Source organism: Lissotriton helveticus, chromosome 1_1 (genome assembly GCF_964261635.1).
Source record: "Lissotriton helveticus chromosome 1_1, aLisHel1.1, whole genome shotgun sequence".
NCBI classification, from domain to species: Eukaryota; Metazoa; Chordata; class Amphibia; order Caudata; family Salamandridae; genus Lissotriton; species Lissotriton helveticus.
Window position 1 is genome coordinate 1,900,697,241 of NC_136057.1, and position 24,499 is coordinate 1,900,721,739.

At 49.4% G+C, this 24,499-nt stretch overlaps 1 protein-coding gene across 3 annotated transcripts in view; it reads right to left on the reverse strand.

Moving 5' to 3' along the window:
- Nucleotides 1–24,499, reverse strand: part of PRRC2C (proline rich coiled-coil 2C) — a 1,522,187-nt gene that overhangs the window by 72,380 nt on the left and 1,425,308 nt on the right. For all 3 annotated transcript variants that reach the window (XM_078642844.1, XM_078642853.1, XM_078642862.1), the window contains one exon: nt 10,170–10,276. In XM_078642844.1, the coding sequence (XP_078498970.1) occupies nt 10,170–10,276 (107 nt within the window). The remainder of the gene's footprint in view (nt 1–10,169; nt 10,277–24,499) is intronic.

Below are 24,499 nucleotides of genomic sequence, written 5' to 3' on the forward strand. Positions count from 1 at the left end.
CCACCAGACATGGTTCTGGAGCCCTGGGTCGAAAGCCTGCCGCTCTCGGGGTCCTGAAACTAAGCACATCCTGGGTTGAGGTGCCAAGCCTCCCCTTCTCCCCAAGATAGGCAGGGTCCACGAAGGGGAAGGAGTAGCTTCAAAGGCTTTTTACATTTGTGAGCTACCCTGCCATTTGCTGCTCCCAGCAACTGGCCCCCACCGGTTCGTACCCTCACTCTGGGCAGGAGAATTTGCAGGGGACACCATGTCGGGGGGGGGGAAGAGGCGAGGTGAAGTACAACTCTCAGTCCCCGCAATATTCCAGACTGGAGACCTAGCCTATCAGTGCAAGGCTTATTCTCCCCTCCCACCGGAGGGTGGCAAAATAGGGGGTGTACCCACCTCCAGGAAGGGACTGTGAGAAGTTGGCCTGATATATGATGCTCACTAGTTCTAGTGATCACCTTGTATCAGTCCAAACAACCCTTATGGTGATTGGTTGTAAGTCAACCTTATAGACCAGCTATCCTTATGGTAGCATGGACAAAGCAGTCTTAGGCTAAACTATTTTGCCATGTGAAGCCAGCTGTTTTACCACAATATAACCCCTTGAATACCAGATGAAAGGACACCACACAGGTTGTTATGAAAATAAACAGTATATTTATTAATAACACCTCTGAACTCTTTATGAGGTCAGAGGGCTAAGCACATGACAATCTCTTAAGAAAAATATGATAAGTTGCACAAAATTACAATGGTGCACTAGGGGCACGACAAACCATATACTAAGTAAGTGGAATGTGAAAGTCGATAGAAGGAATGGAGCTGTCCAGAGGCTGTAGGATCGATGGGACCACGCTACACTAACTCTAGGTAAGTAATAGGAGGCCCACGGGACGCGTGTGCAGAGTGTGAACTCACACGCAAGATGCGTAACAACGTCTATGGACAGTACAATTCAAGTTAAAGGTGAGTACGGACAATCCTGACTAGGTAGGACTATAACGACTGTGGAACTGGACACTAGGACAGTTAAACTACCCTTGAGCACCGAAATGCTCTCATTACCTCACCCACGGGCTGCGGGTGCATAGGTGTAAAAGATTGTCGGGTTCTCGCGTTGAAGTCTATGGAGCCTGGAAGAAAAGATGCTGCAGGCGACCAGGAGGAAGATGTCCGGTGCGATCCAAGGGTGGATCAGTGAAGAAGAGGACCTGAAAGCAGAGGGGACAGTGTTCAAAGTCACTAGCCAGTGACCGGTGTGGAACCAGGAAGGAACCAGATGCTGTCGTCGAGATCAGGTGAAGAGTGGACGCTTGACTCTGCAGCCACGTGGACATGGAGGTGTCTTCGACGACCAGGATGGAGGCACGAGCTGTCCCACGCAGGCTCTCGCTGTCGGCGGTGTTGGATCCGGGATTGGAGTCAACAGGCCTTGGCAAAGGCAACCCACGCCGTGAGTGGAAAAGGCTTCTGGTGCGGACTAGGAGAGTCCGGGGTGCCCCTCTTTTGGAAGGGAGCAAGGGCCAGTCTGGAGCAACCAGACCAGCAGTGAAGATTCAAAGGTTCGTCGTCTAGGAGGCCACTAGCCAGCCGGCAAGTGACCAGACAACGCGTCGAGCAGCAAACAAGCAGAAGGGCCCCACGCAGATCTCGTGGAAGCTGGAGGGCTGATCTTCGGTGCAGGGGCTGCTCGGGGCTGGGGCTTCTCAATCCCCAAAGCACTTGGTCGAGTTTACCTCGGGAGTCGTGCTGGAAGCGAAGTGCAGGTTCGTTCAAGATAGCCGGTCCCACGTGTCTCGCCGCACCCAAGGGTCTCAGCTTTGCTGCAGATGTGAGTTGAGGTCGGGGAGGTCTGGGAATCCGGGTCTCGTTGGGCTCTGAAGTCTGGATCCTCGAGGGAAGACGACAAAGTGAAGCCGCTGGACGCTTGATGGTGCCTGCAGTTGCAGGGTGGACATTCCTTGTCCACAAGGGAGATTCTTCAGTCTTCTGTGGAGCAGAAAGTCGAAGTCCAGAGTTTCTTCTTGTAGAATTGTTCAGGATAATCTAATTTGGAATGGGACCAGCTCCTACCTTTATTCTCCTAAAGGGGGCTGCACTACTGACTAGGCCCCTCCCCTGGGTGGGACCAGGAAGGGGGGTGCCTACACCCCCTATCCTTTGTCCGGTTTCCCGTCAGAGCTGGGGCTGGAGTGCCCCAGCAATTGGTTTGAACCGGTGTATGCACAGGGCACCTTGTGTGCCCCAGGCATGTCTCATTCCTTTCAGGCCTCCCTACCTCAATACACAAAATCCTGTCTGGGGTGGTGCTAGCACCTCCCCAGGTAGGAAACCCTTTGTCCAAGCCTCCCTCGCTGGAAGGACTCCCAGCAGCAGGAGGTCAGACTTGTGTCTGTGGTGGCAGCATCCATTTTGTGATGCCAAGGCTCGAGTTAACTTTAACCAGGGTTCTCAGTTATATACATGTCGTGTCCCTCTAGAAGGGTGGAATGCTACCCCCGTCGCCAGAATTGGCGAGGAGGTAGTATTCCAATTCGTATGACACCTTACTCGACATGTTTTGATAATGTTATACCAGAGTTAGCATTTAACCGCGAGGTTGATAATGCACTTAAGAGTATATGGTATAGCGTTATCATGGAAACAGCTAAAGGACTTGGTTCCGAAAGCTGTAGACAGGCTCAGCTCATGCTAGAGCACCATCTCACATAATTCCAAGCACTCTGCCTTCAGGATTGATAAGGCCTGCCATAGGAGTGACTGATAGGAGGATATGTGTCCATTTTTTTAGGGTTAGATATAGGTATACTATAGGCAGGTATGCAAAGGGTGATTACACCACCTTGCCCCAGCAGTCATGCAGCCAATTGTGTCAGTTTTAGATGGCCAGCCAGGGGTGGCATAATACATGCTTCAGCCCCTGGTAGGCCCTGGGTACACCTATGGCCTGGATGAACAAGTTACTTACCTTCGGTAACGATATATCTGTAAGAAACAGTAGTTAGTATTAGATTCCTTACCTTAGAATATCCCCAGGCGTCAGTCTGGATCCGGAAACTTTTGCGTAGCAGTACCCCTGCGCGTCGGTAGGCGTCGTCTGCAGGCGTCCCCTGCGGCTCCGCGTCGTCGGCGTCGTGCGCCGTGATGACGTCGCTGGAGTATATAGACGCCGCCTCCGCGTGCTGACGTCAGTTCTTTGCACACAGCTTTTCCGCGCCAGAACACGCAGAGCCATGTGAGAACTAACACTGGTGCCATTTGAAACTAGGGCCCTGAAAGGGATGTCCTTAACCCTAGGTATCAGTTAGCAGAACGGGGAGGATGGGCGGGGCGGTAAGGAATCTAATACTAACTACTGTTTCTTACAGATATATCGTTACCGAAGGTAAGTAACTTGTTCATCTGAAAGAAACAGGTTAGTATTAGATTCCTTACCTTAGAATAGATACCCCAGCAATACCAACCCCGGAGGTGGGTCTGCGAACCAATACAACCTACACCAGAAAGTCCTGGAGGACCGAACGGCCAAAGAAGCCGTCCCTCCGGACTTGACTGTCCAGGCAGTAGTGCCTCGCAAAGGTGTGCAGCGAGGCCCACGTAGCCGCCTGGCAAATGTCCTGCAAGGGGACTCCCCGGCCCAGGGCAGTAGAAGCCGCCGTAGCCCGAGTGGAATGGGCCCTCAGCCCAACAGGAGGCTCCTTCCGAGCCAAAGAGTAGCATGCTTTGATGCACAGGACGACCCACCGAGAGATGGTTCGTTTCTGTACCGCCCTTCCCTTCTTCTCACCCACGTAGCCAACAAACAGTTGGTCATCCACCCGGAACTGGCGTGTGCGATCCATGTAAAATGAAAGCGCACGTTTTGGGTCCAGACGATGGAGCCGCTCTTCATCCTTTGAAGGATGCGGAGGCGGGAAGAAGGAGGGCAAGGTGATGGACTGCCCAATGTGAAAAGCAGAGACTACCTTGGGCAGGAAAGAAGGTCTAGTCCGAAGAACCACCTTGTCAGGATGAACAGACAGGAAAGGAGGTTTAACAGAAAGAGCCTGGAGCTCACTCACTCTCCTGGCAGAGGTGATGGCAACCAGGAAGGCCGTCTTTAAAGTGAGAAGACGGAGAGGACAGGAATGAAGGGGCTCAAAGGGAGCACACATCAGGAATGTCAGAACCAGGTTCAAGTCCCACTGAGGCATCACGAACGGAGCAGGTGGATACATGTGCGTGATGCCCTTTAAGAATCTTAACACAACAGGGGACTTGAATAAAGATGGCTGATCAGGTAGCCTCAAGAAGGCGGAAAGGGCAGAAAGATAGCCCTTGATAGTGCCCAGAGCAGAGCCCTGCTGGGCAAGGGAAAGAAGGAAGAGGAGAACCTCAGACAGAGGGGCAGAAAGGGGATCCACAGCCTTTGCTGTGCACCATGCCACAAATCTGTTCCACCGGCAGGCGTATACCGACTTTGTGGAGGGACGCCTGGCTGCCAGAATTACATCACAGACTTCAGGAGGCAAGTCAAATGGCCTCAACTGTCGCCGCTCAATCTCCAAGCATGGAGGTGGAGACTGGACAGGTTCGGGTGGAGGACCGTCCCCTGCTGCTGCGACAGAAGGTCCTCCTGAAGGGGCAGGCGGATCGAGGGACCGACTGTCATGCTGAGTAGCTCGGGATACCAGTATCTTCGAGCCCAGTCCGGAGCCACAAGGATAACTTGGGCCCGGTCGCGCCTGATCTTCTTCAGCACTCTGGGCAGAAGTGGTATAGGCGGAAAGGCGTACAACAGACCGCAACTCCACTCGCGCCGAAAGGCGTCGCCGAGCGAGTGCCGTCTTGGAAACTCCAACGCGCAGAACTGATGACATTGCACGTTCTCTTCTGTGGCGAATAGATCTAACCAAGGCTCTCCCCATTGCTGAAAGAGGCCTCTCGCCACGTCCGAGTTCAGACGCCATTCGTGATCCACCGAGTACCGACGGCTGAGTTCGTCCGCCCTGGCGTTCAGAGAACCTGCCAGGTGTTGAACCGTCAGAGTCACGCCCTGACGTTCCAGCCATTGCCAGAGACTCAGAGCCTCCTGGCAAAGGGTCCACGACCCCACACTGCCCTGTTTGTTGCAGTACCACATGGCGGTGGTGTTGTCCGTGAACACCTGCACTACACTCCCGTTGACAAAGGGGAGGAATGCCTTCAGTGCTAGGCGAATCGCCCGCAGCCCCAACATGTTGATATGGAGCCGGGACTCCGCCGGAGACCAGATGCCTCTGATCTCTGCCTCTCCCAAGTGGCCTCCCCAGCCCTGGAGGGACGCGTCCGTCACAACTACGTGCTCCGGTTGGGGAAGGGAGAGGGATCTGCCTCTTACCCAATCGCGGTCCGTAAGCCACCACTGCAACTGTCTCGCAGTGCCCTCCGAGATCAGGACATGGTCGGACAGGTTGCCCTGATGCTGGGCCCACTGAAACTTCAGGTCCCACTGCAGAGCCCGCATCCGCCATCTGGCGTGATGCACCAGAAGGATGCAGGAGGCCATCAGCCCCAGAAGCCGCAACCTGACCGAAACCCGGGATAACGGCTGAAAGATGGGAATCAGAGCCTGAATATCCCGGACCCGCCGTTCCGGAGGATAAACCCGAAACTGCGCCGAGTCGAGAACCGCTCCGATGAAAAGGAGCTTTTGAGAGGGACACAGGTGTGATTTCGGCACGTTGATGGAAAACCCCAGCTCGTGCAGGAGGTCTGCCGTCATCTGGAGGTGGTGGACGACTGTCTGGGGCGAGCCCGCCTTCAACAACCAGTCGTCGAGGTAGGGGAAGACTGAAACCCCTAACCGGCGCAGATGAGCTGCGACCACCGCCATCACTTTCGTGAACACCCGTGGGGCGCTGGTAAGGCCGAATGGGAGCACGATAAACTGAAAGTGCTCGTGGCCTACCGTGAACCGCAGGTAACGCCGGTGGGCCGGCAGGACGGGGATGTGAAAATACGCATCCTGCAAGTCCAACGCTACCATCCAGTCTTGTGGGTCTAGAGCAGCCAAGACCTGAGCCAAAGTCAACATCTTGAACTTCTCCTTCCGGAGGAAGCCGTTGACGTTCCGTAGGTCCAAGATAGGACGCAGGCCTCCTTTGTCCTTCTTGGGCACCAGAAAGTAGTGGGAGTAGCAACCACACCCTACTTCTGGCCCAGGAACGCGCTCGATGGCCCCCTTGGCCAAGAGGGCCGTAACTTCCTCCTGCAGAAGTGTCAAGTGGTCCCCCGACACACGGTGGTTCTGCGGTGGCATGGCTGGAGGAGTGGACTCGAAGGGGAGGGAGTAGCCCCTTCGGACGAGCTGCAGCACCCACCTGTCCGATGTAATCGCGTGCCAGCGGGAGTGGTGATGGCGAACCCTGCCACCCACTGGCGTCACGTGAGCCCGAAAGCTCGGACTAGGAAGACTTGGAGGCTGCAGCGGGGGGAGGTGTGGACTGACCTCGCCGCTGCCCTCTACCGCCACCACGGCGGAATCCACGGCCGCCACCGCGCTGGGGAGCGTTCTGCGGCGCGTGGCTGGCAGCACGTGTGGGACCGCCCCTTCCTTGGCCACGAAAGGGGCGAAACAAACCCGTCTGCTGGCGCTGGGTCGAAAGACCCAAGGACTTGGCCGTGACCCTGGAGTCCTTGAAGCGCTCCAGCGCGTGGTCCGCCTTGTCACCAAACAGGCGACTGCCATCAAATGGCATGTCCATGAGGGCATTCTGGATGTCCGGTGAGAAGTTGGCAGATCTCAGCCAAGCATGGCGCCGAATCGCCACAGTCGTGGACATAGCCCGTCCCAGCGAGTCGGTCGTGTCAAGACCACACCGGATCGAGTACCTCGCCGCATCCCGGCCCTCAACCAAGGCCTGGTTGAGCTTGTCCCGCACTTCCTGCGGGCATTGCGGCAAACACTCCGCGACCGTATCCCACAGGGAGTGGGTGTAGCGGCCCAAGAGGCATGCGGTATTACAAGACCGCAGTCCAGCGCTCAAAGAGGAAAATACCTTTTTCCCAAATTGGTCATACCGCTTTGATTCCCGATCGGGCGGGGCCGATGGAAATGCGGACTGCGAAGTGGAGGCCTGGATCACCAGACTCTCCGGGGAGGGATGGGTGGAGAGGAAGGCAGGGTCGTCCGAACACGGACGGTGACGCCTGGCAACGTTCCGGTCAACCGGTGCACCGGAAGCGGGCCTAGACCAGGTGCCCAAAAGGACATCCGTCAGAGCCTCATTAAACAGCAGCAGAGGCTCCTGAGGGCATGACTGCGGTTTAAACACTTCGGTCAGAATGTTTGGTTTGACCTTAGCGATGGGGAGCTCAAGGCCCAAGGTCTTGGCAGCCCGCAGCAGGACCACCGAATAGGCAGCCCCCGCCTCAGACGCCACAGGGGTCGGCGAGACAAACCCAGTGTTGGGCGACTCGTCCAGACCACTGGCATCACCCAAGTCACCTACCCAGTCCACATCATACTGGCAGGCACGGGATAAAGGGTCCTCAGACCCCTCCCAACCCTCTCCATACTCGTCCTCATCGCCGTAGTCTGGGTCGACGATATAGACTTCGGGGTCAATGGGCCCCATCGGCGCCGGATCCGGCGTCGGACGACGCCGGTCCGACTCCGCGTCAGGAGTCAGAGGGGGAATGGGGGTGGCGCCGCGCGGCGCCGGGGACCCGACGCCGGCCGGAACCGACGGCGGAGTCACTGCGCCGCGCGGAGGCGGTACCACGGGTTGGCCCAAAGGAACCGACGCCGGAGAGGCCGGTAGACCAGCCGGCGACGAACCTGAGGGGCCCAGCGGCGCCGGGGCCGGAGCCACCGGCGGCGTCGAGGCAGGAGCACCCGAACCGCTCGGGCCCCCAGACGGGACCGACGGGCCCGCAGGCGCCGTAGGCCCCGCCGGAGGAGACCTCGCCCTCATAGCCATGAGGAACTCCTCAATCTCCTCGCGCGACGCGCCTTCCCCAGGGACCGACGGGTATGGGGTAGACGGCGCCGACGACCCACGCGGGGCCGCGGGGGTGGGGCCACCCGAGCCCCCGGCCGCATCACGCGGGCGTCGGGGGTGCGATGACGACGCCCCGACCTCTTGTGATGCTTACCTGACGAACCGGAGGAATGGTGGCGACTCCCGGAGCGCTCATGGCGGCTCCGCGATCGTTCCCTCGACCGCTCCCTCGACCTCCGACCGACATCAGGCGGTCGCACTCGTCGCAACTCTTAAACCCAAGCATCCTACCGGCACCGTAGAAAGATTTAAAGTTAACAAACACTTGGTCAAAAGACCGGAGTACTGCTCTTCGGATCTGCGCTAACTGGCGCGGAAAAAAGAAGAACTGACGTCAGCGCGCGGAGGCGGCGTCTATATACTCCAGCGACGTCATCACGGCGCACGACGCGGAGCCGCAGGGGACGCCTGCAGACGACGCCTACCGACGCGCAGGGGTACTGCTACGCAAAAGTTTCCGGATCCAGACTGACGCCTGGGGATATTCTAAGGTAAGGAATCTAATACTAACCTGTTTCTTTCAGATACCTAAGGTATACTGTACAGGGACTGATAAGGTGGCCCAGTACCAATTGGTAAATGCACCTTAAGTACATGGTTGTCAATTTAGAGAGAGAAGAGCTAGGCTGTGGGTCTGATTAGCAGGCCCACAGCCAGGGAAAGTCGTAAACCAGTGAAGCAAAAAGCAAAAATCTGGGGTGACCATAGGATTGCAGACCCCACTCTCCTACAGGGACCCATTGTTCCAGACCTAGTACCAACCTGTAATGTCCCTAAATGTATTATTTAGGGGCAACTCCGAACCTTGCCTCGTCAGACAAGAAGAAAGAAGAAGGACCAAAGAGCCATGCTGAAGAAGAGGACAGCAAATGACTTGGCCCCAAGTCCTACCGGCCTGTCCCGACCTCGACCTGCTCCAGCGAAATCCTGGTGTGTCCTGCAGCCAACAGCCCTCCAGAACCCGGAGGACATGCCCTGCTTTCCACAACCAGCCTTTGTCTCCAGTGAGCACCAGATTTGGTATAATGTGATAATGGTCACTAGGGAGTGTAGACTGTGTATACTTGTGGAAATGTTATCGGTTTACCCGTTCGCCTCAAGGGAACGGAAACAATGGGTGGAACGGACATTGGCACGCCGACGAGGTCTTCTTATGGCTCTGCTGACGTCATGCGGAGTTGCGTGCGGAGCCGTTCCATTGGGACGTCCTCGTCGACATGGGAGCGCTGTGGAGAAAAGTTTCCGTGGAATACTGCACATGGGGTAATTCAAAAGGTGAGGAATCCATCAGAAAAAACTTTTTTTTTTAAACAATAGGTCTGAATTCAGTTGTTGAGTGTGTACAATAAAAAAGCTTAACACTACCCTTTGATAAGCCTGACTGCTCAACCACACTACCACAAAAGAGAGTAAGGTACTATGTACTTTAGCCTCTGCTATACCTCTGGGGATCCATTGGACTCTGCACACTATACCTTACTTTGGTATTGTATATACAGAGCCAGCTTCCTACAATTTAATTTTGAATGTTACATATTCCTCCAAATTAATTACTGATTTAATTTTATGTAAGACTGTTTTTAATGTGATTTCAATCATTACATGCCTTTGATTATTGAGGAAATTACCAAATCACAGTGTACAGTGTCCTATATTACAGTTCCAAATATGAATCAAAATTAACACGCTCCATTAAATCGAACACACTGCTAACAGATTTAGACATCATCCGATTACCGAAACAGCCAGCCAGCCATGGGAAACATCAACCTAATACTTAAAGACTTGCAGAATATAACTGGCACGTTTTGTAGAAGTGGGAAACTAACTTTAAACTGTTATTTGGAAACCCCAAGCAAATATTTGTATGATCTTCAGTGTTGAAGGAACATGGTCAGGCAACAGCAGTCATGTATTTTGCAGAGACTTTGCAACTAATTTTTGCACATACCCTTTTATGAATCAGTAATTTGTTGTAGAAGACATAGGCTATCCTGAACCTCAGAAGAAATTCACTTCCATTAATTTGCATTTTAATGCTGCTTGGTGCGTACTGGACATGCATGTACATCAAAAGAAAACATTTACTTAAATATAACGTTGACAAGATTTAACTGGTATCATTATCCTACTTTAACATGATGCCAAAGTCCTTACCGAAAGGGACTGGAAGTTGGGGTAGTACTTCGCCCCCCAATAGGCGGGGTTCCAGGCTTTGAGTGATCCATGCTGCTTCCATACGGTTTTAGATCCATATCGGTCATCTGGGTAAAGACAAAAATTGCCTGAAACGGACTGCTGCACAGCATAAATGCAAGTTTTAGTTAAATATAAAGCCTGAGTAACACTATTTTCTGAGAACTCTATCACTGCCCTAAAGAGGAAGGGCACAGTCTGAATCTGAGCCCTGCAATGCAGCATTCATAACAAGGCATGCAGCATTCATAAAGAGGCAGGACTACCCCCGAGAGACAATCATATACTACATTATGAACAATATAATATGGTCCCGATAAGGGAAAGCAATGCCAGAGCCATCAAACAACTTTGCCTGAGGATTCAAGCAGCTGAAACAAAAACTGCAATATTAAACAATTGCCTTTACAGTACAGAACACAGCCTAAAACAGAGTCCTGTCAAAGATTACTGTTCTATGGTTAAGCCAAAGCCAGCTATCAGGAACCATCCTTCGCCTCCACCAAGATGGCAGGCAGGAGGCAAGAGAGGTGGCCTGCACTTAATAAATCTTTGATATAGGCCTTCAGATACGTCTGGGACCACAAACAAAAAATACTTGAGATCACAAGCACTAGGCTTTTTGGCTTGTGGGCCAAGAGACTTCTTTCTAGCTGCCAGGGGTCCTGTTGGCGATCTTGAATCTCATGGGAAGCGGCAACTCCTGCAAGATCTTGTTTGGCTGGGTGAGATTTCTCTATAAAAGGGAACCACACTCAAGCTTAAGCACTCGTCAACCAATTTTCTTGCTTTCAGGGAAGTTAAAACTGAGAGCTTTTTCAAGTACACACAGATATCAATGTGCAGTTCTGAGCTTTGTGTTCCTAATCTGATATTCACTTGACTGCGCTTTGTAGCTTTTCCAAGGCATTGCTTGAGTGTGTTTTTAAGCTATGAAGATTAGGAAAGAAAGACACCTTTCATCATTACCCAATATCTACAGGAATTTAAGGCCTACTGCAGGAAGGCACTGTTGAGAGTTATATGAAGAAATTCTTGTGGAGTCAGAGCAAGAATAAAAACAAGTGAGAAAGAGTCCCGGCATAAGTTATCTATCGCTTTAGGCAGGTCATTGCCTGAATAAAGGATATTTTGGAACATAGAAAAACCTTTGTGGGAAGGTAACAAGGGATCTTGCCCTGGAATGAACCATTCCTTGTGGGTATTATGAGAAACTAGATCTATGAGGTAGACAAGAGTGTGGCCAAAGAGGGGAATGTATAGAAGGTATGAAGAGTTATATGTGAGAGATGTGTTAATAGAATTGTTCCTTACAATGTCTTTGATTATGTAGATTTCCTACAAGTCTACTACTACTCCCAATCTGCTGGATGAGATGTCCCAGATTAAATTTTCTACTGCTCCTCAAAGCAGACTTCCTTCCCCAGGTAGGAGCCTCTTCTTCAATGAGTTAGTCTTTGTAATCTTGAGAGAATACTTAAGGACTGGTTATTCCAAATGATGCATGAGGACAGGAGACTAAGTAGCCTCAGAGCCATCTAGAGACCCAGGACCAATCCGAAAAACATTGGAATCTTCATAAGCCACTGTGTCCAGTACTGCCCTCATGAATGACATCCGCTGTGTGCGAAGTTGAGTAAGACTTTGGCTTATTGATTGAAAACCTCAACGATCTCAAGAGGCTGGCCGTTAAATGGAGTTGGTCCATGGCAGTAGGAAAGTGCCAATTTCTTCATGTTTACCCCCCCCCCCCCTAGCTTTTTGCCAGATAACTGATGTTAGCTTGACTGAGTTTGCCCAGGGTCCCTGTCAATCAGTTTCCCAGGGCATGTGTTCTTTCCCAAAACTGTACCTTTGTTCCCACAATTGGCACACCTCTGGGCCATAGGTAAGTCCCTTGTAAAACATATCCCTGGTATCAAGGGCCTTGTGACCAGAGAGGACTTCTCAGGGTTGAAGCATGTATTATGACACCCTCAGACACCCCTCACCTTAACACCCACACACTGCCATTGCAGGCTGCATGTTTTGATGCAGACCGATCTGAAGAGTCAACATGGCACACACCCCTGTGTGCCATGCTTACCAACACTACCTGTGGCATAGGGTGGTCAGCCCCCAAGCAGGCCTCACAGCTTTAAGGCAGGGTGCATCATACCACAGGTGAGGCCATAGCTGCATGAGCAATATGCCCCTACAGAGTGAGTCCATTCTTGGATACTAAGTGCAGTAAAGCAATTTTGTGTACATAGGCTGGGAGTTAGTCAACATGAACTCCACTGCGGCTTTACTCATGAGTGAGAAGTTTGGTATCAAACTTCTCAGCGTAATAAACCCACACTGATACCAGTGATGGATTTATTATAAAATGCATTCAGACAACATCTTCGAGATGCATTTTGATAAACAATCAACTTCTATTGTATTGGCTGACTGGTCCCTCAGCCATCCACCGCCAGACAGGTTTCTGCACTCATGGGGTGAGAGTCTTTGTGCTCTTGCATGTCAGACACAAAACCTGCTTTGGGTGGAGGTGCTTCTCTCTTCCCCCTAGCAAGAACAGCAAAACTTGGCAGTGAGCATCAAAGGCTCTCACCTTGTGTTATGCTGATCTGGACAGCTCCGACTAGTGGAGATGCTCACCCCCTGCCCTAACCCCACTTTGAAATGGTATGAGATGCACACCTCCTTTTTCTTTCTTTTAACTTAATACTCTAATTTTGTCCACTGTTGCGTGCTCACTGGTGTGGGTGCCTTACCCCGTAGGCCCCTAGTTACAATGGCTCATGGAGTTTTGGGGCGACACATCGCCCTGAAACCAGTGGCACAGCTGTAAGCTGTTTGCGCTTTTCTTTTTCTTGGTGTCACACATTTTCATCATGATCCTCTTGCCTTTTGAATGTGATTTAGTCTTCAAAATCCATCTTTAAACTCCACACGTATGGTCTCATGCAAATTTCCAACGTTTTCTCATGTTCAAAGTCGTCCATCCGGACCTCATTTAAGAACAAGTACAGACGCATTCAGTTCATAAGAAGCAGTTTTTTATTATTAAACCCAATGCATTTCGGGCAATTTCAGCCCTTCGTCGGGGGTAACTGAAAAAATTTATAAAACAAGCTTTTAGTTTCCATTTCTCATTTGCATAGTCTAAACAACAGCAACAGAATCCTAAAATGAGAAATTATACCCCAATACCCATACTATTTATTATTTATTAATTACATGTTAGGCGCTCAGCTACCCAAAAAGGGTTTCGCTGAGCCTTAGTGGACATAGAGCAAAAGCCAGAACAGTAAGCAGGAGTTATTGGTCAAACAGCCAGGTCTTAAGGGTTTTGCGGAAGTGGGTGTAATTAGTTTCTTTACGGATGGTGGAAGGCAAGGTGTTCCAGAGGGAAGGACCTAGGTAGGAAAAGAATCTCCCACCCATTCTGGAAACTTTAATTCTGGGTACCACAAAGTTACCCTTGGTTACAGATCTTAATTGGCGGGATGGAACATAAGGACGGACAAGTGCTTGGAGATATTTAGGGGCACTGCCGGTCTTGATTTTATACATATAGCTCAGGGCTTTGAACTTGATACGGTTCTTCACCCTGAGCCAATGTAGGTCCCTCAAATGTCCAGCAATGGGTGAGAACCTGGGGATTCTGCAGAGGAGTCTTGCTGCAGTATTCTGGACTAGCTGAAGTTTGTGGATCACGGACTTGTTACATCCCAGATAAAGGATGTTGCCGTAGTCTAGTCGTGAAGTAACGAGGGCGTGAACAACAGTTTTTTGGGTGGATATAGGCAGCATCCATAAGATTTTCTTAAGCCACTTTAAGATGGTAAAGCATAGTGCTGTTAGTTTGACGGTGTGTTGATGCATTGACAATAAGTCGTCTACTATGACACCCAGGTTAGGAACATGGCTAGTTGGCTTAGGGAGGTTGCCCATCTCATCTGGCCAGTGGGACGGACACCATAGGTCTTTCTGCTTACCAAGGATAAGAACCTCAGTTTTCTCACCATTCAACTTAAGGTGGTTTTGGGTCATCCAAGTTGAAAGGTTCCTGAGGCCTTGTTTTAGGCAGGAAGGTGCCAATGGGTTGGAGCTAGAATGGGAAAAGACAATCTGGGAATCATCCTCGTATGTAAAAAGAGTAAGGCCAGACTGATCCGCGATGTCGGCCAATGGCCTAACATACAAATTAAAAAGCAACGGTCTCAGGATTGAACCCTGAGGCACCCCATGAGGTGACGCGTAGGTTTTAGAACGTGCTGTAACCGAAAAGATTTGGAAAGTGCGCAAGTCCAGGAAGGAAATTAGCCACTCCAAGGCAGAGCCAGATATACCCGAAGATTTCAAGGTGTGGATAAGCTGTGTATGAGCGATGGTGTCGAAAGCCGCACTCAGATCCAGTAGGATGATTGCGACTGTCTGACCTTCATCCAGAAGGTGGGGAATCCTCTCAGTGACACCCAAAAGTGCTGTCTCTGTGAAGAAGCTTGAGCGGAAACCTGATTGGGAAGGGTGGAGGAGATTGTTAGTGTTGACAAACTGTGAAAGGAGAGAATGGACATGCCATTCAAGTATTTTGGAACAGGCTGGAAGTAGGGAGATTGGTCTGTAGTTAGCAAGCACTTCGGGGTCTGCCATCGGTTTCTTTAGAAGAGGGGTAACCATTGCGTGTTTCCACTGTGCTGGTACAATGGATTCCCGTAAGGAGGCATTAAGAATCACTGACAAATGGTGAGTGTCTAATTGTTTCATAATGGCAATGGGTAGGGGACCATTGGGCGAACCGGATTTTATGCTATTTAGGATAGTTTTGAGTTCTTCTATATTAATAAGTGGCCAGCAATTTAAAAGGGCTGGGGGAGAAGTGAATTTAGAGTTGGTTTCCAGGTTTGTATCTATGGTGATCGCTGTTATGTGTGAAGTCGAGGCCGGCATTCTGGAGTGGGTCTGAGGAGGTGCAGTTGGGTTCGCCATTTCCCTGTGAATTTTTACAATTTTGTCCGTGAAAAATTGGCCAAGATTGTCGCATTGTTGGCTGCTCAAAGGTAGAGGCTTAGCAACAGTTTTTGAACCTGCCAACTCCTTGACCACACCAAAAAGAGTTTTTGATTGATTGGCGGCTTCAGTGATGGTTTTGGAGATAAAGGTGACTTTCGCCACTTTACATAGGTTTTGATCGTTTTTCCTAGCCTTAACATAGATGTCTTTCCGTTCTGGAGCGAAGTTTTTGCGCCATTTACGCTCGAGGGCTTTACATTTGGATTTTTCTATTTTAAGCTAGTCATTGTACCATGGGGCCGGTGGGCGATGGTTATTACATTTAGAATGAGGGAGCTGGAGACAATGATCTATGGCATTAAGAAGCCACTGCTCAGTTTTTATGGCAAGAGTTTGAAGGTCCGCAGACGGGATACCGAAACATAGAGCGCTATTCAGTTCAACTAAGTCGAGTTTTTTCCAGTTCCTTTTCAGGGTAGTCAGAAGGAGAGAAGAAGGAGGTGTGGAAAAGGCAGGTAAAATGAGAGTGAATTTACAAAGAAAATGATCCGACCAGCAGATGGGGGTTGCGGGATATCATATAATATCCGGGAGACTGGAAAAAATTGGGTCCAGCAGATGGCCTGCTTTATGTGTGGGGCCAGAATTATGTAAGTTAATATTTAGGGCAGCTAAGTCAGCAATGAAATTGGGGAATGTGGTGTTAGAGAGGTCCTCTAGATGTAGGTTAAGGTCACCGATCAGGGAGAAGTTCTTGGAACCCAAGTGCAAGGGGGTAATGTGGCTAGGGAAGGAGGTAGCCCAAGATATTGGGTTACCGGGAGGGCGATAGACCAGAAGCCCGGAGAAAGTGAATTTAGGGTTAAGTGTTAGTTTAAAAAGAGCAGCTTCACAGTTTGCAATGTCCACAGGTCCAAATCTGCATTGCAGATGATTTTTGAAAATAATACTTTTCTACTATCACCCCGATGTTATCTGTAGTGAATCTCTAATACAAAATCCAATCTGATACAAACACACCTGTTGCAAGCAAACTCCATCTGCGTGGTTTCATTTAACTGTCTAGCTAGTGTGGTGCCCTGCTGTATTGAAAACGAGTTTATCTAAAAACACTCTCCTTGTCCTTCAACTGCCTTTCTTATCCTCCCAATAAGCAGAACTGATTTTTTAAGCAACGTTATGCCCATCCTGCCTTCGCAACAACGCAGAATGTAAATTAAATACATCTATAAGTCTTTACCGCATTTTTATATTCCTTTAGTCCATGGCAGTTGAAGGACAAGGAGAGTGTTTTTAGATAAACTAAAACTAAAAGCTTGTTTTATTTATTTTTTCAGTTACCCCCGACGGAGGGCTGAAATTGCCCAAAATGCATTGGGTTTATTAATAAAAAACTGCTTCTTATGAACTGAATGCGTCTGTACTTGTTCTTAAATGAGGTCCGGATGAACGACTTTGAACATGAGAAAACGTTGGAATGTGCTTTCGCCTTCACCTTGAGAGGTTTATTGGCTTTTTCGTGGCAGAATTGAATGGCAGATGCGACCCATCTGGCTATTGTGGCTTTTGATACAGCCGTACCCTGTTTCCCTTGACCATAGGCCACTAACAGTTGATCCGTCTTTCTAATATCCTTTGTCTTTTGAAGGTAACATTTCAACCACCTTTTTACATCCAATGAATGTAAGGTCCTTACGGCTGGGCGGATTCGGGAAGAAAGTTTGCAGCATTACTGGCTCATTCAAGTGAAATTGCGTGGGTACCTTTGGAATGAATTTAGGATTTGTCCGCAGGATTACATAGTCCTGTGTAAATCGTAAGAATGGTTCTTTGATCGTAAAAGCCTGAATCTCACTAACCCTCCTTGCAGAAGTAAGAGCCAGCAAGAGAGCTACTTTCCATGTGAGGTATTTGAGTTCTGCCTTATGCACTGGTTCAAATGGTCTTCTCATCAGTAGAGCCAAAACCACACTGAGTTCCCACTCCGGAGGAGGTGAATGCACAGGAAGGAAAATGAGGAGTCCTCTCATGAATTGTTTTACAAGAGAAGATTAACATAAATAAGGAAGCTGTGGAGATTTCCTTCATCTGGAAAAAGTAGCCAAGTGAACTTAGACAGACGAAAAAGTGAGTCCAGATTTTGCCAGTGAGTAAATAGGGCAAAATCTGTTCAGCAGAGGCTTGAATTGGATGAACTTTATTGGTTTTACACCAACAACAAAACCTTTTCCATTTTAAACGATAAGTCTTGACAGTGATTACAGCACAGGATTTAAACAGTATGTCCCGACGGTTCTGTGAACTATTGAGCTCTTTGAACTCTAGGAATTTAGGAGCCATGCGTGCAAGTGCAGAGACTGCGGATCCGGATGGACTACCTGACCCCTGTTCCGTGATAACATGGTCGTTATTGGATGAAAGCAAATGGGTCTGTCTTGCGACAACAGAAGAAGCTCCTGGAACCAATACTGTCTGGGCCAACGGGGTGCAATCAGAATCAGGCGGCAGCCCTCCAGTTTCAACTTCTTGAGCACCTTGGGGATTAATGGAATGGGGGACAAGCGTAGGCATAGATCCAGAACCATCTCATTGAAAGGGAATTCCCCCATGACCCTGGCTGAGGGAACCTGCTGGCGTAATATTGGCATTTCTTGTTCTCCTGTGATGAACAGATCCAGAGCTGGTTTGCCCAATGTCCGAAAGATCTTGTTTGCACTCCCACTCGTGGCAGCCGGACTGAGACCTGCTTAGTGAATCTGCTAAGGTATTGTGCAGACCCTAGACATTTTCGGGCTTCAAGGATATTCCTTGGAACGTTGTCCATTCCCACAATTTCTGCGCTTTCCTCCTTGTTTGTTTATGTAGTACATGCTGGCCGTATTGTCGGTACGGACCAGCATTGAGGAACCTGCTATCCTTGGAAGGAAAGCCTGAAGAGACAAAAATATGGCCGAAGCTCCAAACTGTTGATGTGTTGCAGCTTCTGTATCTGAGACCACTTTCCATGGATTTGCAAATCCTGCAGATGACTTCCCCATCCTTCCATGGAGGCATCTGTTGTCAATACGAAGTCTGGGATGTTTTGCAGAAATGTGAGACCTTGGGCAAGATTTGCTGTTTGGGACCAACAACGGAGTGCGTCCACCATACATGTAGTTATTTGGATTACATCTTCGAAAGAGACCAATGCTTGTTGCCGTTGTTTCTGTAAGTCTTCTTGAAGAGGTCTCATCTTGAGTCGTGGGATCAAGTTGATTGCTGAAGAGCACATCCCCAGGAGTGATTTGAATGTTCAAACAGACACTGACTTTCTTTTTTAAATGGTTGTCGCTAATTTTTGAAGGCGCACTTGACGGTCTTGAGGCAAGAATGCTTTGTACTGGACAATGTCCACAGATGCTCCTAGGAATAAAATGTTGGCAGCTGGTTCGATTTGCCCTTGTTCAAAGTGAGCCCCAGCGTACTGAACAGATGGAGACAAGTTGTTGTGGCAACATTGGCTTCCTGCTCTGACAGAGCTTTGAGCAGCCCCAATCATCAAGGTATGGGAAAACTTGGATCCCCGGGATCGTAAATTCACTGCTACCAGTGCTAAGCACTTGGTGAAAATCTGTGGTGCTGATTATAATTCAAACTGCAGCACCTTTAATTGATAGTGAATGCCAGCCACTGTAAATTGTAGATACTTTCGATGTTTTGGATGGATGGTGATATGAAAGTATGCGCCTTCCATGTCCAGAGAAGTTATGCAATCCCCTTCGTTTAAGCATCCCAGAATATCGGAAAATGTTACCATCCGGAAAGTTGGTTTCTTGAGAAACTTGTTGAGTTTGCGGAGATCCAGAATCGGTCGCCATTCTCCGGACTTCTTTTTGGTTAGGAAGAAACGAGAATAGAAACCTATTCCTTTCTGCGTTGATGGTACTTCTATTGTTTCCTTTAGGAGCATGATCAAGACTTCTTTGCGCAATAAGTAAAGACGAGGTGGAGGGGGGGGGGGGGGGGGGGGGGGGGAGTGGTAGGTGGTTCTGGACAAATTCCACTGTGTGACCCTTGGTGACTAGGTCCAGTACCCAGTGGTCTGAAGTGATCTCGTGCCTGAGGGAACAAAGTCCACAAGTACGTCTCCCCGGCGAATGTGACCACGAATCCGGTGCCGAAGAACCCTCCTCGACGCTCCTGACGACACCTGCAGACTCACAACCAGGGAACCCTCCAACCGCGACCTCCTGAGGGTAAGATTTCCCAACACCAAAAGACATCCCTCACCCGGCACCCCACGGTCCACTGTGCTTAACTCCTGGGTGGCTATCTAACCTACAGCTTCCCAACTTACCTGTCGAAGTGGTAGTCACACCTGAAGAATCTCCTTCCCCTGAGCTTGCAGCCTGTGTTCGTTTTGCAGCTTTCCCACTGAAATACATTGGGCGCCCGACGGCCCACAAGCACCCTGCACTCAGCCGCCCGAGTGCCCCTGGAAGTACAGCATCTGTCCTATTCTACTTCCCCACTTGCCCTGTGTAACTGACCAGGAGCTCAGCTCCCACAGCCGCGTGGCCTGCCTGCTAGCAGCCACCAACCAAAGACCCCCAACCCGCCATAGGCTAACCTTGGGCCTACTCACTCTGCACCCGGCTGCCCCAGTGCCGCTGAGGGTGTAACGACTGTACCTACCTGACCCTGGGAGTCCTCCGAGTCTTACCCCAGAACCTGAACTCTGCCAGTTGAGTACTTACCCAAAGACCGATAAGAACAATAGTTACTTACCTGTAATCTGTGGTTCACCAGTATTGGTGTCTTTCATAGATTCACATGCCTTAATCATTCCCTGTCGTCACAGTGGGAGTCCCACGGTACATAAAAAAGCAATAATATGCCATAATAACATAGAAAAAACCTGGTAATAACCAACCAGGAAGTAAAGTAGACCAAGCTACAGGAGAAAAAACTTCCATACTCATGACTATCCTAGTCATTTTGTATAGCCCAAACTGCAGCCAATCAGGCGACGGCACCCACCAGAAAGTTCCCACCAGAAAGTTCTCCCCAGAGGCTCAGGCTCTCAGATTTTCTCGCACAGGAGTGATGGTAAACCAATCTAGCCTATGAGCCTCTGAGGGGAGATGGGCGGGTTGCATGTGAATCTATGAAAGACACCAATACTGGAGAACAACAGATTACAGGTAAGTAACTATTGTTCTTCTCCAGTATTTGGGGTGTCTTTCATAGATTCACATGCCTGAATCAGAGTAGATAGCAGTATACATCCATGCTTGGAAGACGCTATTTGTAGCAGAAGTCTGTACATATGAAAAAACACAATCATATAATAAAATGTCTCATTTCTAAAAGCATGAAATTTGCAGTTACATGAGAATGTACATAATAATAAGCATGAATAGGCGTCTGAAAACCAGTAAGAGGAGGAGGGAAAACAGAGGCTTACCTTAACTGAAAAGAATCCGCATAACTGCTTGACCCACTGAAGCATCAGTCTTGCTGGCTGCATTCAAACAATAGTGCTTGGTGAAAGTATGCCTGCTGGACCAAGTCACTGCTCTGCAGATCCGCTGCAGAGGAACCCCAGCGAAAAGAGCAGTCGAGGAAGACACGGCTCTTGTCGAGTGAGCCCTTGGAGTTGCCTGTAAAGGTCTTTCTGCTTGTATATGGCAAAAGTCAATAGCCGCAGAGATCCATCTAGCTATTGTTTGTTTAGACACTGCATGTCCTTGTCGAATTTTCCCATAAGCCACTAACAATTGATGGGATTTGCGTATTGCAGAGGTCCTTTGCAAATAGAACTTTAAACACCTTTTGATGTCAAGTGTATGCAATGCCCTTTCCGCAGGGGATTGCGGGTTAGGAAAAAATGTTCTTAAGATGACTGGCTCGTTCAGGTGAAAATCTGAAGGCACTTTAGGCATAAATTTGGGGTTCGTGCGGAGCACTACTGAATTAGACGTGAACTGTAAGAAAGGTGGATGGACGGTGAAAGCCTGGACATCACTGACTCTTCTAGATGAAGTCAAAGCTAACAAAAGAGACACTTTCAATGTAAGAAATTTTAAATCCACTCAGTGAATTGGTTCAAAAGGGTGGCACATGAGCTGCGCTAACACTATAATGAGATGCCATGATGGAGGTGGATGACGTACCGTAGGAAACATTCTGAAAAGTCCTTTAAAGAACTGCTGTATTATTCTTGAAGAGTAAAGCGAAGTGGACCCATCCTGACGATATATTGAAATGGCTGCTAGGAAAACCTTTAGAGTTGCGTGGAATAAACCTGATCTTGCCAGGTGTAAGAAAAAAGGCAATATCTGATCCGGCCTTGCTTGAAAAGGATGATTCCCAGCCGAGTGACACCAGATACAGAATCTTTTCCATTTAAGTTTGTATGTCTTTATCGTAGCAGGTGCTCTTGCTTTTGCTAGTACCTCCTTACAATCTGCAGAGATATTCAGATGGGCGAATTCAAGGTACTCAGGCCCCAAGCCGCTAATTTCAGAGAATCCGGGTCTGGATGGTAAATCTGACCATCCTGAATGGAGAGGAGATTCGGTAAAGGTCGAAACTGAATTGGTTCGCACTCCGATAGGAGAAGGAGCTCGGTGAACCAGTATTGGCGAGGCAACCTGGGGGCGATGAGAATCAGGCGATACGGTTCTGTCTTCATCTTCCGGAGAACTCTTGGAACCAACGGTATCGGAGGAAAGGCGTAAGCATATATTTGAGACCAGTTGATCGAAAACGCATTCCCCTGAGAGTCCTTGTGGGGATGCCAGCTTGCAAAGAACAGGCATTTGCTGTTCTTCTTGGTCGCAAAGAGGTCTAGCTCTGGATGACACCATTGTTGAAAAATCTGATCCACCGTTGGTTGATGAAGTTCCCATTCGTGGGTGGACACCGTTGATCTGCTGAGGGAGTCCGCAAGAACGTTTGCAGTTCCCGGTACATGGACAGCCAAAAGATTGATTCTGTGTCGTTGTGCCCATGCCCATATTTCCTGGGCTTCTTGAGACAGACGAACCGACCGGGTTCCTCCCTGTTTGTACAAATAATGCATGCTTGTAGTATTGTCTGTGCGAACCAATACCGTGGCCCCTTGAATGATTGCGCGAAAGGACTTGAGGGCTAGGAAGATGGTTCTTAGCCCCAAAAGATTGATGTGCCAGACCTTCTGTTGAGGGTTCCATCTCCCGCTGACCGTCAGCCCTTGAAGATGTGCTCCCCAACCCTCGAGGGATGCGTCTGTGGTGATTGTGAAGTTTGGTGCGTCTTGAAGGAACGCGCAACCCTGTTGTAAATTTCTCCTTTGAATCCACCAGAGAAGAGCTCCTCGGATGCGAGGGGTGATTCGGATGAGATCTTCGAAGGAGCCGGAGACCTGCAGCCATTGCAGGTTGAGTTCTTTCTGAAGAGGCCTCATCCTGAGGCGGAAATTCGGTATCAAAGGAATGCAAGAAGAAATCATACCCAGAAACGACTTGAACTGTCGGACTGAAACTGGCCTTCTTCATAGTAAAATCCGAGCCATGTCTTGTATTCTTTCTTGTCTCTTGTCCGATACGAAAGCTCGGACCAGTTGTGTGTCCAAGGTTGCTTCCAAGAAAGCTTGTCTTTGGGATGGTTCTAGCTGTGACTTGCTGAGATTGATGGTGAGACCCAGTGATTGGAAGAGTGACAGACACCGTTGGACATGGTTGTCTGTGCTTGCGTAAGAACTCGCCTTGATAAGGCAATCGTCCAAGTAGGGAAATATTTGTATTCCCTCCAGCCGAGGTGTGCTGCTACTGGAGCCAGGACCTTCGTAAACACCCTGGGCGCTGAATGCAGCCCAAAGGGGAGGACCTTGAATTGAAAATCCCTGCCAGCCACTCTTAAACGCAGGAACTTCCTCTGACGGAGTAAAATGGGAATGTGGAAATACGCATCTTGAAGGTCCAAGGTGGCCATGTGCTCTCCCTCATAAAGAAGTTGCAGTATTTCTTGGAGCGATAGCATCTGAAACGTTAGCTTTTTCAAGTACTTGTTGAGGGCACATAGATCCAGAATTGGGCGCCATTCCCCAGATTTCTTCTTTATTAGAAAGAATCTGGAATAGAATCCTGCTCCCCTCCGAATCGGAGGGACTTTCTCGATTGCTCCTTTTTTAACATCAGATTGATCTGGGAAAACAACCCTTAAATGAGCTGGAGGTGGGCCCTTTGGGGGAACATTTGGAGGAAACTTTTCGAATTAGAGAGCATGGCCCTTGACCACAATGTCAAAGACCCACCTATCCGACGTTACTGAGGACCATTTTGAGTAGATTTTTCCTCCAATTTTTATGTGGGAATGCGGCAGTAGCGGTGGCAGGTGATAAAACTCATTGTCTTTTATTTGAATCCTTTCCGCGGTAGGCAGGCTTTCTTTTGTTTTGGGAATAATTTGTGTTGCGCTGACCGTAAGACTGGAAACGTTGGGATTGGTAACGTTGATTCCCTTGCCTGTAGGAAGATTGCTGATTATAACCTCCTCTAGTAGTGGACGATCCACGTCCTCTCGCACCCCAAAAGGGCGGCTTCCGAAATTGTAAGGTGCCAAGAGACCTGGCTGTTTCCGTGTCTTTTTTGTTTGTCTGCAAGGCTTCCTCTACCTACGGGCCAAACAAAAATTCCCCTTCAAAAGGCATGTCCAATGCCTTAGCTTGCACCTCCTGGTGGAAGGAAGTCGCTTTTAGCCAGCCTTGCCTGCGCAGGACAGCAGCCCCCGCTAACTGTCTGAATCCAGTCGAAGCCACATCAACTGCAGAGTCCATAATCACAGCCGAGACTCTCTCAACCTCCTGCAGTATTTTCAGAGCTTCAGCTTTGGAAGGTTCTGGAAGCATGTTGATATATGGCGAGATGTCAGACCACATTTGCCGGTCGTATCTGCCCAGAATGGCTAAAGCGTTGGCAGCCCGGACTGTAGTTGCTGCCATTGTAGATACACGCTTCCCAATAACATTCAGACGCCTGCCGTCTCTATCCGGTGGGGCTGCGATTTGGGAGGAAGGATTTCTGGATCACTTCTGTGCAGCTTGTATGATCACCGAATCTAACTTTGGGTGTCCTATAAGGCAAGCTGGGGACTTGTCAGGAGCCTTACATTTTTTATCTATCCTCGGCAGTACTGGAGGGATAGATGCAGGAGTGGACATCACCTTAATTCCCTCTTTCCAGATGAAATCAATAATTGGTATTGACTTAGTCTGCTTCCGTGGCTGGTCCTTGAAATCATAGAGGAAGCATTCCTGTTGTGTA